The sequence below is a fragment of the Rhincodon typus genome, chromosome 25 (genome assembly GCF_021869965.1).
Source record: "Rhincodon typus isolate 14 chromosome 25, sRhiTyp1.1, whole genome shotgun sequence".
Lineage (NCBI taxonomy): Eukaryota > Metazoa > Chordata > Chondrichthyes > Orectolobiformes > Rhincodontidae > Rhincodon > Rhincodon typus.
Window position 1 is genome coordinate 35063415 of NC_063356.1, and position 17207 is coordinate 35080621.

Sequence of the window (17207 nt, forward strand, 5' to 3'; positions counted from 1 at the left end):
GTTGTCAGGGCCCATAGCTTTTGCAGTATCCAGTGCCTCCAACCGTTTCTTGATATCACATGAAGCGATGTAAATTGTCTAAAAGGCTGGCATATGCTGGGCACCACTACAGGAGGCCAAGATGGATCATCGACTTAGCACTTCTAACTGAAAATTGCTGCAAATGCTTCAGTCATATCTTCTGCACTGATTGTTGGTCTCTTCCTTCATTGAGGATGTGGATATTTGTGAAGCACTTCCTTAAGTTGTAAGCTGTTTAACTGTCCACTACCATTCACAACTGGATGTAGTGGGGCTGCAGAACTTAGATCTGATCCGTTGGTTGTTGGATCACTTAGCACTGTTTATCAAATGCTGCTTGACATGCAAGTAGTTCTGCTTGGTAGTTTCACCGAATTGATACCTCACTTTTAGGTATACCTGGTGCTGCTCCTGGTATGCTATCCAGCACTCTCATTGAGGGATTGAAGAGGGCATGGATGATTACTTGGATAAAAATAATATGCAAGCATACAGGGGAAAAAGCAGGAGAAGGGGACTAGGTAATGATGCTCATTTGAAGGGCCAGTATAGGCACGATGGGCTACTCGCCTTCCTTCTGCACCCTAACACTTCTGTCATTCCATGAAGATTCCGTTACTTTGTTGCACACTTTCTCTTATTCTCCAAAAAAATGATAAATTAAAATAATAGATACCAAAGACAATTTTAATGACTGTTCCATAATGTGATGTCAAATTTCAATCAGACAAATTAATTTTTTGTCAAATTACACATTCCATATTTTTGTTTATTCTTTCACAAGATGTAAGCGTCACTGGCCACTGCAGCATTTGTTGCTCATCCCTAACTGCTTTTAAGAGTGCACCGCTGGAGTCCATGTGGAGTAGGTACACGCACAGTACTGTCAGAGTGGAGCTCCAGGACTTTGACTAGAAGCAACCTTGAAGGAATGCTGAACTAATTCCAAGGCTGGATGTCGTGGGGCTTGAAAGAGAACTTGCATGTGGCGGAGGTGTCACGTGTATGATGCCTTTCCTTTTGGGCTGTAGAGGCTGCCTGCTTTGTAGGGAGCTAATGAGGAAACTTTCACGTGTTGCTGCACTGCATCTTGCGGATGGCCACACTACGGTCACTGCATCACTGGCAGAGAGGGTGAGTGTTTAAAATGATGGACATAGAAGGGGGTTTGGGAACCATCAGGTTGTTTTGTCCTCGATGGTGTCCAGCATCTTGAATGTTTTAGAATTGCAATTTCCAGGCAAGGGGACAGTCTTTCGTCAGACTCCCGACTTGTGCCTTGCAGATGGTGGACAGAATTTGTGGAGTTAGGGGATGAGCTTTCATATTGAGAATTATGGGTCTCAGTGCCATAGTGGTAATGTTACTGGACTGATAACCTAGATTCCCAGACTATTATTCTGAGGATTATGGATTCAAATCCATCATGGCGGTTAGTAGAAGTTGAATTCAATATATCTGTGTACATCTCAGTAATGGTGTCATGAAATTATCAATTGTCAAACTCATGTCCTCTCAGGAAGGAAATCTGCTATCCATACTTTATGGATACACAGTACTGTGTTTACTCTTTACTACCTTCTAATATGGCCCAGCAGGCCACTCAGTTCAAATGCAATGAGGGACGGATGACAAATGCTGGTTTGTCAGTGGTCCAGTCCAGTTTCTGGTCAATTGTAACCCCCAGGAATTGAAGTGGCAGATTATCTAATGATAATGTAATTGAATGTCAAGGGGAAACAGTTAAACAATCCTAGAGGTATAGTCTTCTGAAAAAGATCTTACTGCTCTCCAATCCTCACACTAATTTGTTGATGATTATGATAGGCAAATTCATTGGATGAACAAAATTCTAGGAGCGACATGGTACATCATGAGTCACCACAGATTTGTAATCTCCTAACCGTAACTTTGATACACATTACTGATCAGTAATTCCAGCAGTGAACGTATTCAGTCAGCAGCAGCTACTTGCTTCTTTTTGCTTCAATTATGGAAGGCTAAAGACTGAAGACAGTGTGTGTATTTTCACACTAGTTGTCTTGATGAAGGCTGCCTACAGCTCTCATCCTTATTTCTTTCAAAGTTTCCACATGAAGTACATGGAAAGTATTTATTTTCAATGAGGTGGATGGGCTTACACAGGACACGTTGATTTTAATCAGCATTCTTGATATTCTAGAATACGACCAATGTGGTGCAGCAGATTTACTTCGCAGTAATTTGCTTTATGAAGCAGAAACTGCTTTATCAATATCCTCAGATAAGAAATTTCAATAAACAAGTATGCAAGTGAAACATTTTCCCTTTCTGCCACAAATTCATCCCAAGGTTTGGTCCTGTACCATACGGGAAAAGCCCCACTCTTACAGTCTTTCATAGGGACTATTGCCCAAGACAGATAGCAGGACACACAAAAAGCTCTCTGACTTTCTCAGCACAATCAAGAGAACTGTGCCCAAGCTAAAGCAATTACACAGGGGAACATTAAAAGTATGACATGATTCAACAATGGAATACCTAGTCCTTTTGCTACCAAGGTTAGGAACATTCATTATCATATCTATCAGCCAGCCTGTTGTTCAAGTTGTACTAAACTTTCAAGTGATTCTGCCAACAACACATTAACAGCAAAAAGAGATGCTACAATATTTTCAAAAATACTTGTAAGATATATTCCAAAGCATCATAATAATGCTATCGATCACTTCATCAAAGACATTAAGTGAGGTGGATAATAGTGATCAATCTTGTCTCTTTTTTAATAGACTCAGTGAGTCTCTTGTCTATGTCTTTATCATAAGTCAATACCTTGCTTTAAAAGGGGGGGCACAGTGGCACTGCTGCCTCACAGCACCAGGGACCCGGGTTCAATTCCACCCTTGGGCAACCGCCTGTGTGGAGTTTGCACATTCGCCCCGTGTCTGCGTGGGTTTCCTCCCGGTGCTCCGGTTTCCTCCCACAGTCCAAAGATGTGCAAGTTAGGTGGATTGGCCATGCTGAATTGCCATAGTGTTCAGGTGGGTTATAGGGGATGGGTCTGGATGGGATGTTCCAAGGGTCAGTGTGGACTTGTTGGGCCGAAGGGCCCATTTCCACACTGTAGGGATTCTATGATCTTTAAAAGTGACCTACCTGAATGTGAACTCTACTCTAAACAGTTTCTTTTCCTGCTCCCAGCACACTCACTTTCACATAGTGAAACTAGGATCTTAAAATAAACTGAAGATACTTCAAGTCAGTCATAAGATGAGTTATGTCATTACCTCATCATTGCTGATGGGTACGGAGGGATGTAGGATATTACCAATTTCTCTCAGAAAGTCCATCCTTTGCCCTTCTAATTTCAGACGTTCTGCATCACATTTGCTGATAGCTTCATCAATGAGAACCCGTACTTTCTTGATCTGAGTTACACTTAAACCCTGAAAAGTAAAATTTTCCAAATATAAATAGTTTTCAGTTAAACAAACTATTACAAAATATGATTGAATTCTTTGTATTAATCAACTTAAATTGTATTGTAATAGAATACTAATTTTAACAATGTATAATGTCTACTTGCAATTATATTCTGCCAAGTGCATATGCAGTTGAGATAAGTAATTAAACAAAACTAAATTTCAGTGTTAAAAGATAAAATCATTTACTGAGCAAATTCAATAATACAAGTTTTGATGATTTGTTCATGTGATGCCGGTGTATTGATTGTCCATCCTTAATTACACCAACAAAGGTGCAGTAAACTGTTTTCTTGAACTGTCAGATCCTTGGCACACCCACAATGTTGTTAGGCAGGGAGTTCCAGAAATTTGAGCCAGTGAGAATGAAAGAGTAGCAAGGATGGTGCGTGGCTTGGAGGGGAACTTGCAGTTGGTGGTGTGCCCATGCATCTGCTGCCTTGCCCTTCTTGATGGTAGAGGTCACAGGATGGAAGGTATTGACAAAAATGCCTTGTGAGTTACTGCAATGCATAATCTATATGATACATCTTGCTGCTACTCATTAGTGATGAAGAGAATGTTGGAGGTGATGGATGGGGTACCAATCAAGTGGGATGCTTCGTCCTGGATGTCTAGCTTCTTGAAAGTTGTTCAAATTGCACCAGCCAGGCAAGTGGAGAGTATTCCACCGCACTCGTGACTTGTGCCTCGTAGGTGGGGAGACAGCAGCTAAGTTACCACAGAATTTCTAGCCTCTGACCTGCTATTGTAGCTAGTCTTTACATGGCTGGTCCAATTTGCTTTTAGATCAATAGTAACCCCAAGGACGTTGCTAATGGGAGATTCAGTGGTGATAATACCATTGAATATCACAGGGTGATGGTTAGACTCTTTGTTCGAAATAGTCACTGCCTGGCACTTAATGTGCTGCAAATGTTACTGCCACTTGTCAACCCAAACCTGAATATTGTCCAGCTCTTACTGCATATGAACATGGACTTCTTCTGTATCTCAGTACTTATAAATGGCACCAAACATTGTGCGCTCATTAACAAATATCCCCACTTCTTATCTTATAATGAAGGAAATATCATTAATGAAGCTATTGAAGGTGTTGGGCCTAGGAGACTATCTTGAAGAACTCCTGAAATAATTGCTTGCAGCTGTGATGACTGACTTCCAACAATCATGACCATCTTCCTTTATGCTAGGTATGAATCTAACTGGCGAAAAAATTACAAAGTGGGAAGGTGGGTTAATCAATTTCTTCCTTGTCCCTACGTTTCGTTTAATCTTACATAGGGTCTTGTTTATTTCCCAAGTTCCAGTTCTGATGAAGAGGCTGCACTGAAATTTTAACCTTTTCCCTTCATAAGTTTATGGGCTTAGTGTGAATGACCAACATTTTCTATTTTTAACCTAATTGTTTTTTTTAAAAACAAAGCTAATGACCATTACATTCAACCACAATAGCAAAACAGTGGCCTGGTGACTCAGACTCTAAGTATACTCATCGTACAATGTAAAAGAGAAGGGCACATATCAGACTAAATGCTGCTTTACACTGTTCAGAATGTGAGCTGTTTCATTTAAGAAGAAAGAACAATCAGAAAGAGGAAACTGTTTGTTGCTTCCAAGTTCTGGTCGTTGGCTCTAGAGGGCATTGGCAGTAGCTTAGGAATAAGGGGCAACGCCACCCCTGTAATTACAGGCAGCAAACTAGGTCATAAAGATAGAAACTACAAGTAGAAAATCAAGGACAGAAATTAGCCAAGCACAAAAATAATAAAGGACTCATTTATTTATACTCAGGTTAACACTTCAATGGACTCACATTTAAATTTGATCACAGCAGGGGTTAATTCTTGCCCAAAAAATGTAACTGCATTTTTTAAAACTACAGCAAATACTGTATTGCATCAATAATGGTTGAAATAGAAGACAAAAACTGAATCAGTGCCACTCACACTTAAAACTTCAGCGTTGAGATCATCAAGGTTCTGTGAACTTTGTGGTAGAGTATCGCTTTCACCAACAGGCTCCTTTCGCTGCAGAAAAAAAACCGAGCTATAAAAACTGAAATAGTTTTATAATTACATATGGATGTACATTAAAAGTCACAAATCTGCTTAACAAAACTTGCTTACTGAGTTAGATGAAAGTATATCTCAGTCCAATTATTCAAATTATGATTCACAAGGCTCACCAAATGTTTTACTTGCCAATACACAATTTGATCAAACATCATTCATTGAGCACACTAGCATATGAAGTTATAACCTGCTGAAAGTAAAAGGTATTATTGCCTGGACTCCAGAAAAAACTGCTACTATTAATAATCACATTGCTTCCATGAATGTAGCCAATTTGCTAATTTCTTCAAAATTTAACCACTAATTCCACATGACACATTACAGACATCAAAGCGATAATTTATCACAGGCTTTTTTTTGGGAATCAAGATCAATGATATCAGTAAATATAAATCCTTGGCTCTGCTATATCACTCCTATGTCAGAGTTAGAAGATCATAAAATGAAGCACAACTCTAGAAGTTTAAACGTACAATCTAGGCAGTCACTTTTGTAGTTTTTTTTGCAAAAAATTAAATCGAGGTTTTGAATTCCTTTTCAAGGCGAATTTAAACAATTCCATAGCAGTACTAAAGTCTCACTAAAGTCTATGTAGACAACATTCACTGCCCTACTCTCATCCATCCTCTTGGTTACCTCTTCAAAAAACTCTAAAAGATTTGTCAGACGTGACTTCCTGTGCACAAATCCATGCTGACTATTTAGAACCTTGATTTAATTTTTTGCAAAAAAAAAAACTACAAAAGTGGCTGCCTAGATTGTACGTTTAAACTTCTAGAGTTGTGCTTCATTTTATGATCTTCTAACTCTGACATAGGAGTGATACAGCAGAGCCAAGGATTTATATTTACTGATATCATTGATCTTGATTCCCACTAAAGGAAAACAAGTCAGGTCTCCTAATCGACATTTATCCCTCAATCAAAATCACTAACATAGATTACATGATCGTTTTTCTTGTTGTTTGGAGTGTTTTGTCCATAGAAATGGGTTACCAGTTTAACTATTTTACAACTATGACTTTCACTTCAATACCTGTGAAGCACTTGAGAACGTTCACAAAATATGACAGCTGGTATAAGATTAAAAATTCGTCCTCTTTCTTGCTGTCGTGCTATTTATTTGTCACTCCAGTAAGATAGCTCATTATATATAAGATCCGCTACAAATCAACATTACAACACTGAATGGAGGCCATTATTGATGACTGGTGTGACCCGGTAATCATAAAGTTAGACAAGCTTAAGTTACCTTCATTTTTTCCCCGATTGTTTTACTGCAAAGATTTTTCAATTTGTTTAAGTTGTCGACGCGGAACCGACCTGGTTAAAAAGAGAGGCATAAGCACAAATAATACAATTGTATGTACAACTGAGGAGAAAGAAGTATGAACATACCTGACCAATGGCAAGCACTGGATTGAAGATGCTATTTTTGACTTATATCATGAAATTATTTTGTAAAAATCTAACTTAAATAAGCTGGTTGGTGCACTATGAAGTAAACTCTCAAAATTGCCTTCTTTAGATTTTTTTTTGCTTTCACTGATAATAAGACAGAATACTGAATTAATTATATTTAACTGGTGGATTTTATCAATTTGAAATTAAACATTTTAAGGACCAAAGAACATTGAATGTCCAAGAATAACTTTTCACTATTGAAATGTTTCTCCTCAATGTTTACTGAGGAGAGAATCATGGATGCTAAGGCAATAAGGGAAACAAGTGGGGATGTTTTGGACAGCATACACATTATTAGAAAGGAGGTGTTTACAGCCTTGAAGCGCATTAAGGTGGAAAAATTCCCTGGGCCTGATCAAGTCCATCCTCGGACATTGTGGCAGGCTAGGGAAGAAATTGCAGAGGCCCTTGCAGAGATTTTTGCTTCATCTTTAGCCACTGGTGAAGTTCCAGAAAACTGGAGGGTGGTTAATATTGTTCAATTGTTTAAGAAAGGTAGCAAAGACAAGCCAGGAAACTACAGGCCAGTGAGCCTGACATCAGTAGTAGGCAAGTTATTGGAAAGGATACTAAGTGACAAGTTCAACAAACATTTGGATAGTCATGGTCTGATTAGGAATAGTCAACATGGATTTGTGCGCAGGAAGTCATGTCTGACAAATCTTTTAGAGTTTTTTGAAGAGGTAACCAAGAGGATGGATGAGAGTAGGGCAGTGGATGTTGTCTACATAGACTTTAGTGAGGTCTTTGACAAGGTCCTGCACAGCAGGCTAGTCATTAAAGTTAGGTAGCATGGGATCCAGGGAGATCTAGCAAATTAGCTTCAAAATTGGCTCGATGGTAGGAAGCAGAGTGTAATGGTTGAAGGTTGTTTCTCAGACCGGAGGCCTGTGACTAGCAGTGTGCCACAGAGGTTAGTGCTGGGATCTTCATTATTTGTTATTTACATAAATGATCTGGATGGGAATGCACAAGGCATGTTTAATGAGTTAGGAGGTATCGCTGATAGCGAAAATGGTTATCAAAAATTACACGGGGATCTTGATCAGATGGGGAAATGGGCTGAGGATTGGCAAATGCAAATCAATAGAGATTAAGTGTGAGGTGTTGCACTTTGGAAAGTAGGACTTGCAGTTTAAGGTAAGGCCCCGAGGAGTGCTGTGGAACAGAGAGACCTAAGAGTACAAGTACAGAGTTCGTTGAAAGCAGTGTGACAGGTGCACAGGGTGGTGAAGAAGACATGTAGCATGCTGGCCTTCATCAGTCAGGGCACTGAGTGTAGGAACGTTATATTACAGTTGTATAAGTCGTTGGTGAAGCCACACTTGGCAGTATTGTGTACAATTTTGGTCACCTTGTTATAGGAAAGACATAGTTAAACTGGAAAGAGCGCAAACAAGATTTACAAGGATGTTGCCAAGACTAGTAGGCCTGAGTTATAGGGAGAGGTTGGCCAGGATAGGACTTTATTCCTTGGAATGTAGGAGAATGATGGGTTACCTTACTGAGGTGTATAAAATCATGAGGGGCGTAGACAGGATGAATATATAGTCTTTTTCCCACGGATTGGGAACTGAATAGGAGAGGGCATAGAATTAAGGTGAGAGGAGATAGATTTAAGAAGTACCTGAGAGGCAAATTCTTCATGCAGATGTGGTGCATATATGGAATGGATTGCCAAAGAAGGTGGTTGAGGCAGGTATAATAGCAACATTTAAAAAATATTTTCATAGGTACATGGATGAGAAGGGTTTAGAGGGATAGGGATCAAATGTGGGCAATTGGAAATAGCTCAGTAAGCACCAGGGTCAGTATGGACCAGTTTGGGCCGAAGGTCCTGTTTCCATTCTGTATCACTCTATGACTCTATGATATCATGGCAGATGAGAAACAGGGCTTTAGAAAACATCTTAAAGGAAATAAAAGCAGGTTGAGTGATGGAAAAGTTTATAAAATAAAGGGCCTCAGTAGTAGAAGGTACAGCCGCTAATGATGGAGGAAATAAAACTAGGAATGCTAAAGGCTGCCACTGGTGCAGTGCAGAGTTACTGATTACAGGACTTGGGCAGGGCAAGAATGCCAATTTTTTTATACTGAGGATTTATTTAACCGGGACCAAATTTAGGTTGGTGAACATATTATTAGAAATAAATTCATATGTAGATTAACATGGGCTACTGAATCTTTAGCTGACATGGTTCATTAAAGCATAACAGTCCCTAAATGAAATGTTTCTATGCCTGAATGCTGAACACATTTATTAATTCTTGTTAGCTAGCATTAACTTTTAGGGGCAACCACAATTTGGAAGAAAAATATTTAGGAAAATTGAAGCAGGATTGTACTATCTGATGTGCACCCACACCCACCTGCTTCACACACAAATAATTAATATTAATTTCTGTGCAATATCTGTAAAATCTTCTTCAAACATTTATTTACTTCACATCCATTTACTATTTATATCCTCCACAACACAACCTTACTAGATACAAGACCTTTCAGGGACTGGTACACTGGCAACAGAAAGGAAATTACTTTAATTATGCCTGGGAATGCATTTTGAGATTTTACTCAGAGGGAATTAAAAGTGATGGGTCGAAGGCCCTGTCACTGCAATACAGGAGCAAATTACTGCAGACGCTGAAATCTCTACTGAAAACAAAAAATTCTGGAGTTCACAGCGGGTCATGTAGCATCCAAGGAGAGAAAGCAAGCTGACGTTTCGAGTCTAGATGTCTCTCAATCACAGCACTTCAGCTCTAATGGAGAGTCATCTAAATTCAAAATGTTAGCTTGCTTTCACTCCATGGATGCTGCCTGACCCGTTGTGATCTCCAGCATTTTTTGTTTTCAGTCTGTCATTGCAATATATTAGTTTGCTAAATTTAAATGATTCCAGCTGACCACATATCAGTTATCCCATCAGAAAAGAATCCCAGAAACTTAAATGTAAAGTCAGAAATAAACAGTTATGGCAAAAGACTGCAGTAAAAAAAAACTTCTCTTGAAGGTAAAACAAAAATCTGGCTTGCTTGAGATTGCATCAGCCTCCGAAAGTCAATAGCAGACACCCTGTGGCACCACATGGTTACTACATCAAGGTAATTGTATCGCTGAATACAACTACCAGCAAGTATCCAATAGACAAGTTTTTCACAAAAGATCCTCCTCCATGAGTAAAGAACACTGCAACACTTTTCAATAGTTCACCATTTCATGTTACTTTAATAAGTAAAGTTGTGCTTTTAATTTTGAAAGGACGTATGATTAGAAACCACTTTTAAAAAAAACTGTGACAATGACAACAAATATTAAGGGCGCATTTTCACTGTGTCTATTGATCTAAAGGCATTATTACAATAAATTAGGTTTGAGCATGGCAATATCCTTACTTGGTTTCTGCCTAGTTGGAACTCTAATTATTCTGTGTGCATGCTGCAGCAGCATGCGTCAAGCTCTCTTTCTCTATACCTAGAAATGTAATTATTCGGCAACTGCACTGTAACGAACCACTGGATGCACTGAAGTGAGTTAGGCCCCAAAGATTCAATAGACTAGATCAGCACTCAAATAAAAGCAAAATACTGCAGATGCTGGAATTCTGAAACAAACAGAAAATGCTGAAAAAATTCAGCAGGTCTGGTCACTTTTGTGGAGAAAGAATCAGAGTTAATGTTTTGAGCCCGATATGACTCTTCTTCAGAGTTCTGTACACATCAGACTAACTCTGTTTCTCTCTCCGGAGATGCTACCAGACCCGATCAGCACCTTGAATCACAGAATCAGGTTTGAAAACCGTCTCGATTTTCACCTCCCCACACAAGTACTGCGATCAGCAACTACCCGAGTCCAATACTGAACCTACCATCGGTATGGTTTAGGAGAACCCTCGCTAGCCTTCAGATCTGGGGAACTGTCATTAATTATTTCGAAAATGGTAGTGACAACCTCTGAGCCACAGCTTCAGCCCACACAAAAAGACTTTTTCTATTCCCCTCAAAGGTCAGCAAAGCAACCAGAATGGGATTTCCATTAAGGGTTGAGGTTATCTGAGTCAGGTTGTTGCTGATAGCCCACCCTCAGTCATCTTCCCATTCAGGGTTTGACAAGTCTGCAGGCAGGCAGGCAGGCACGCACGCATGCGCAGCAGCCCCGGCCCGCAAGCATCATTCGATGGGCTCGGATCACCCCTCCTTGGGTGAGGGGACGGGGACGGGGACGCGGAGGGCATCCCCTCTCCCTCTCCCTTCCCCACATCCCGAGGCCCTGTTAAAGACTCCTATCCAATAGCGGTCGCACCGACACCCACACTTCCTCCATTCCGAGTCCGCCTCCACCAATTTATCCACCAGCGACACGTCTTTGAAGCGGTTCACTTGGTTCTCGCGGACTTTCTCGGGGTCTCCCCCCTTGTCCTTGCGGAACAGGTCCAGGTCCAGTACCATGCCGACGAGACGGCTTCACCGATCAACACCGGCAACCCGGCTCCACACTTCACTCAGGATGCTACCACCGACCGCCGGGCATGCGCACAATCTCTACCGCATCGGGCATGCGCACATACGCGGTGGGCTTCAGGCTTAGTCCCGGCAACCGCTCCAGACAGCGCCACCAACAGGTTCTTGGCCGTAACGACATGAAATGCTGCAATGCTCCTACGTTCTTTCGCGTTACGGTTCCCAAAGGTGAAGTCTGGACACACAATTGAATGGAACAGTTATCAGCGGTGGCCGGAAGGCAGCTTTGAGGTTGCAATCAGATCACCCATGAATGGCAAAGCAGAATCGAGGGGCTGAATAGCATACTTCTGCTCCTTTTTTGTGCAAAAATTACAAATACATTCTTGCATATGAGATCATGTACTAATATAGAAACAGAAAATGCTGATGATACACGGCGTTTTTAAAAAATTAAAAAATGTTGACTTGTTTTTTTCATAATAATGTCACATATAATGTTTCCTTTAATCAGATGCAGCTGGTTTTATTCATTCATGAGATGTGTGTGACAGTGACTGTTATTATCCACCCTTATTGCCCCTGAGAAGGTGGTGGTGAGCTGCCTTCAACCACTGCAGTTTATTTGCTGTCAGTTGATCTACTGTGTCTTTAGGGAAGCATTCCCAGTATTTTGACCCAGAAACATTGAAGAAACGGTGATATATTTGCAAGTCAGGATGGCAAGTTGGAGGGGAATTGGTGCTGTTCTTATTTATCTGCTGCCCTTGCTACCCTGCTTTCATATTGTAATTGGTGTGGGTTTGGAAGGTATTATCTAAGTAGCTTCGGTGAATTTCTGCAGTTCATCTTGTACACACTGCTGTTACTGAGTATCGATGGTGGAGCAATTAAATGTTTGTGGATGTGGTGCGAAACAAGTTTGTCCTGCATAATATCAGACTTCTTGAGTGTTGTGGAGTTGCACTCATCCAGGCAACTATTCCACCATATTTCTGACTAGTATGTTGTAGATGGTGAGCAGGTTTTGGGGAATTAGGAGGTGAATTACTCACTGCAGGATTCCTAGCCTCTGACCTGTTCTTGTAGCCACAGCACTTAAGCGACTAATCCACTTCATTTTCTTGTCAATGGTAGGCCCCAAGATATTGATAATGAATATCAAGGGGTGATTGTAAGATACTCATTTTCTGGAGATAATCATTGCTTGGCACTTATATGGTGCAAATGTTGCTTGCTACTTGTCAGCCCTAAACCTCGCTGTTGTCCAAATTTTGTTGCATTTGGACATGAACTGTTTCAGTATCTGAGAAATTACAAATGGTGCTGAACATTGTGCAATCATCGGCAAACTTCTCTGTATTCGGATACATTCACCCAAAGTTCAAATCTGTCCTTTCTCTTTTGAGATATAGATTGACCAGTTATGCATTTCAGTTATTTTTTCTGTACCCTTTGAAATTTAAGATTTGCATTTTCTCTTGTACATCTCATATGTTTGTCTTGAAAGTGCCACTATAGCATTATCGTGACATGAAAGAAATGAGTTGTGGTGCAGCAAAGTATTTGTACAATTGAAGCTGATGATTGATACTGGAATTCAGAGCAACATCATCCCATTCAGGCCTTGCCACGAGATATACTGTGAAAATTTTAAAGAGCATGGCTACCAACATCATTCTAATGGCAAAATAGAGCAAGACCTGAAGGAAAAAATCTGACTGACTGTTCTTTGTCACTGAAAGAGACTGTCATGCTATCTTTGGGTTGAATAGTTGTGAAGAGCTGCAGCTTATCTAAGTAAACCATGAAGTGAAAGAAGCAGCACTTAAGGTTCTAGAGACCACACTCATTGAATCAGAAGCATATGCTTATGGTATAAGTGCCTCTGAAGTGTTTTGATGAGATGTTTAGATTGACACTTTGAAGATTTTGAATATGATATCATTATTGATCCTTTGTTAGTGTGGTAGTATTGTAACGGCAATGTCACTGGACTAGTATACAAGAGGTTCAGACTGATGCTCTAGGTCATAGGTTCAAATCACATTATGGTATTTGGAAGAAATTAAATTCAGCTAATAAATCTGAAATTGAGATTCAGACCAGTGACAATTAAACAATTGTTGATTGTCAGAAAAATATCTTCCATACTTACTTGGTCTAGTTCACATTTAACTCCAGAACCACACCTGTTGTTGACTGTCAACAAGCCTTTGAAATGACCTAGCAAGCCACTGAGTTCAAGGACAGTCACAGATAGGCAACAAATATCAGCCTTTATGAACGGATTAAAAAAAAACCATGTGACCCATCCTCCACTTCAAGTACTATCTGATCTAAAAGAAAAGTTTGAAAGAGCTCCAAGAAATGAAGAGAAAGAAAGTTATCACCAGAGCCTACAGATTGGGATAAATTCCATTGTTGTGCAAGAGAAGCCAAATGGACAGCTAAAAATTTGCCTGGATCCCAAAGATCTTGAAGAAATCCAATGTGGGAAGAGAACACATCCACACCTCCTCTAGTGGTAAGTTCTGCAGGCAGGTTCTCAACGCTCCCCACCCAATCATAGGGTCTAGAGTCTCAGACACTAGGAGAGGTAGGCGCTCCCTAGGAAATTCTGATGATATGACTTTTAAAATGGATATACCCGTAGAGGGGTAAAACTGATTAAATATTTCACAATGGAAGAGCAGTAGATCTGTTACAATGAAGGGAACAGTATTGCATGGGTATATTTTTCTGATCATGGTGGGACAGCAGGAGTCTCTGACTCAGATGACCTCCTCTCAGTGAGGTTGCCACCATTGAACTGGCATTCTATCTCCACTGCAGGCGTCGCCTGACTCCAGAAAAATGCTGGCAAGCCTGAAAACTGGGGCTTCACTTATTTAAAACCATTTCCTACTTCTGTAGAGTGGTCAGATATATCTGCATCTCAGCTTGTCACTGGGAAATGACTCCAGTGGTGGGAATGTGCAAGAACCTATGCTGATATCATTCTCTCTATTTTCCCAGTCCCACTAGCTCTCACCCTCCCTCCATGGGTATGGTTTAACTCTGCATTTTGTGGAAGTCTAAATTATTTTTTAAGAACTTTGATTTTCAAACATTTCTCTATAATCTTCAGTCTATTTTGTACCATTACACTTGTTCAAACAATATGTTTTCTTTTTAATCAAGATTCAACTGTTAACGCCTAATGTGTATCTAATATTTGATGATGCCTTTCCAAAGGTATTGTACCACATTGCACATTGGAGTGTTGATTCATGTGGAAATCAGTATCAGTGAACAACATTTTATAACAGTAGACAATGCATGTTTTCCCATCAAGTGCAATATGACTTATATTCAACGTATTTTGACAAGTTACATTTTTGATCTTTAGAATGGACTAATTCATATTTCTCCCAGCCAGTCTTTTATTTAAAAGCAATCCACATGTTAAAAAGCAAGTTAAATTACCAGAAAGAGAACAACAAAAGGCAGGATTTTTAATGTTAAATAATAAATCAACCAACAGTTATAATTACAGGTCACTGTAAACTGTTTTGGAAGTTTCAGTAAAGAGTTGGTAATAGCCCTCATGTTTTGGGTCAGCGCCTCACTCCAGGAATTGAGCGTATAGTCTAGTTCTGCACTGTCTGCTTTGAAGTGGCTAGCAAGATTGGGATGGTGGTTAAAAAGCCTTGTGTTTATTATCAACACCATGGCTAGGTGGTGCAAGGAGAACACACATGTGGATTCAACAAAATGACTGAATAGCAACTGCCTGACAATAGGTGGCGCTGCCCATATGTTCACAGCACAAAGTGGAAACAAAATTGTGATAACAAGGTGTAGAGCTGGATGAACACAGCAGGCCAAGCAGCATCAGAGGAACAGGAAAGCTGACGTTTTGGGCCTAGACCCTTCTTCAGAAATGGGGGAGGGGAAGGGGGTTCTGAAATAAATAGGGAGAGAGGGAGAGGCAGATGGAAGATGGATAAAGGAGAAGATAGGTGGAGAGGAGACAGACCAGTCAAAGAGGCGGGGATGGAGCCAGTAAAGGTGAGTGTAGGTGGGGAGGTAGGGAGGAGATAGGTCAGTCCAGGGAGGACGGACAGGTCAAGGGGGCGGGATGAGGTTAGTAGGTAGGAGATGGGGTTGGGGCTAGAGGTGGGAGGAGGGGATAGGTGGGAGGAAGGACAGGTTAGGGAGGCAGGGACGAGCTGGGCTGGTTTTGGGATGCGGTCGGGGGAGTGGGGGGGCAGATTTTGAAGCTTGTGAAGTCCACATTGATACCATTGGGCTGCAGGGTTCCCAAGCGGAATATGAGTTGCTGTTCCTGCAACCTTTGGGTAGCATCGTTGTGGCACTGCAGGAGGTACAGGATGGACATGTCGTCTGCGGAATGGGAGGGGGAGTTGAATACTATCTCTGAAACAAAATTGTGATCATCAGTTTTCCGTCCTAAACCAAATATTAAAGCTAGAGATCGTATCCAGCGCTGAGAATGTGGTTATGGAGTAATTTACAAGAAGAGAGCAGAGATTCAATTTCATTGGACATCAAAAACAACCAAAGATTTTCTTAAACTTGCATTGAGTGGAATTACTAGTGTTTGATGTATACTCTTGTCTCATATGCAAATTTCATCAGGCAGGAAGGTTTTGATGTTATGTTAATATTTAAGTTAAAATATTATTTTTGTCGATCAAAACCTAGAGCTTTTACAAGGCCAGCTCTGGTTTATTTAATGAAAAAACTTAATAGATTTGAAAGGAAACAAAGATCACGAACTCCAAAGATATCATCACACTCATGTGTCAAAAGTTCGTTTGTGTTGACAACATCCATACATATGCAGGCACATACAAGTGACTGGCTGATGTTGCTGGAGTCATAGGTTCATAAACTCACCATCTTCACATGTGTGGATTTTTTGTGGTTATCTTTGGCATAGGTGAGTTAAGATGGCATGATGGCTCCTGGGCTATATTAGAAGACACTTTAAAGAAGATGGACTGAGGGACGGGGGTCCCAGAAAATGGCAGAATAGTTTCCTGAGATTGTGGGACATTGCCACTAGCGGGACCCTCAGTGATGGAAAGGTGTACCAAATAAGGGTACTTACTGCCCTGCTGCATTTTACTAGCATCAACCACCACACAGGGACTACCTGTCACTTTGAAAATTTCCAGCCACAGAGGATAAAGGAAGGAATTTATGATGAGCATTTACAAAGCACTAATTTGGCCCACACATTTTTGGGGAAGATGTGAAAGTTTTAAAAAGGAGGTGGAAATAATGTACAAGCATTTTTACAATGATGAAGGGGCTATTATTATGTAGTGAGGTTGGAAATGGCGTGGTTGTCCTCCCCAGTGAAGAGAAGATGAGGAGATCTGATGGAATTGTTTAAAATCATGAGGGTTCTCGACAGATAAGATAAAGAGAAATTGTTCCCATTGGTGGAAGAATTGAAAACCAGAAGAAACAAAAGGTTAAAGAACAAAAGGTGACATGAGGAAAACTTTTTTTACACAGCAAATGGTTAGGATTTGGATTGCAATAATCTGAAAAGGTGGTTGTAGGATTGCTTATGTAGCTTTCAAAGAGTATTGGATTAGCAGAAAGAGAAATAAAATGTCCATGTTGTGGGGGAGGGTTGGGGAGGAAAGTCAATGTAGCTACATTGATTTACAGATAGCTATCACAGATGGAATAGGGCTAAATGGCCTC

At 40.5% G+C, this 17207-nt stretch overlaps 2 protein-coding genes across 2 annotated transcripts in view; both read right to left on the bottom strand.

Moving 5' to 3' along the window:
* sars1 (seryl-tRNA synthetase 1) overlaps positions 1-11572 on the bottom strand; it is a 28297-nt gene extending 16725 nt beyond the window's left edge. Inside the window, exons 1-4 of the mRNA XM_020519103.2 lie at positions 11333-11572; positions 6809-6879; positions 5432-5512; positions 3288-3446 (exon numbers count right to left, since the gene is read on the bottom strand). Of these exons, the coding sequence (XP_020374692.1) occupies positions 3288-3446; positions 5432-5512; positions 6809-6879; positions 11333-11468 (447 nt within the window). The 5' untranslated portion in view covers positions 11469-11572. The remainder of the gene's footprint in view (positions 1-3287; positions 3447-5431; positions 5513-6808; positions 6880-11332) is intronic.
* Positions 1-17207, bottom strand: part of LOC109913838 (cadherin EGF LAG seven-pass G-type receptor 2-like) — a 990249-nt gene that overhangs the window by 337379 nt on the left and 635663 nt on the right. The window lies entirely within an intron of this gene.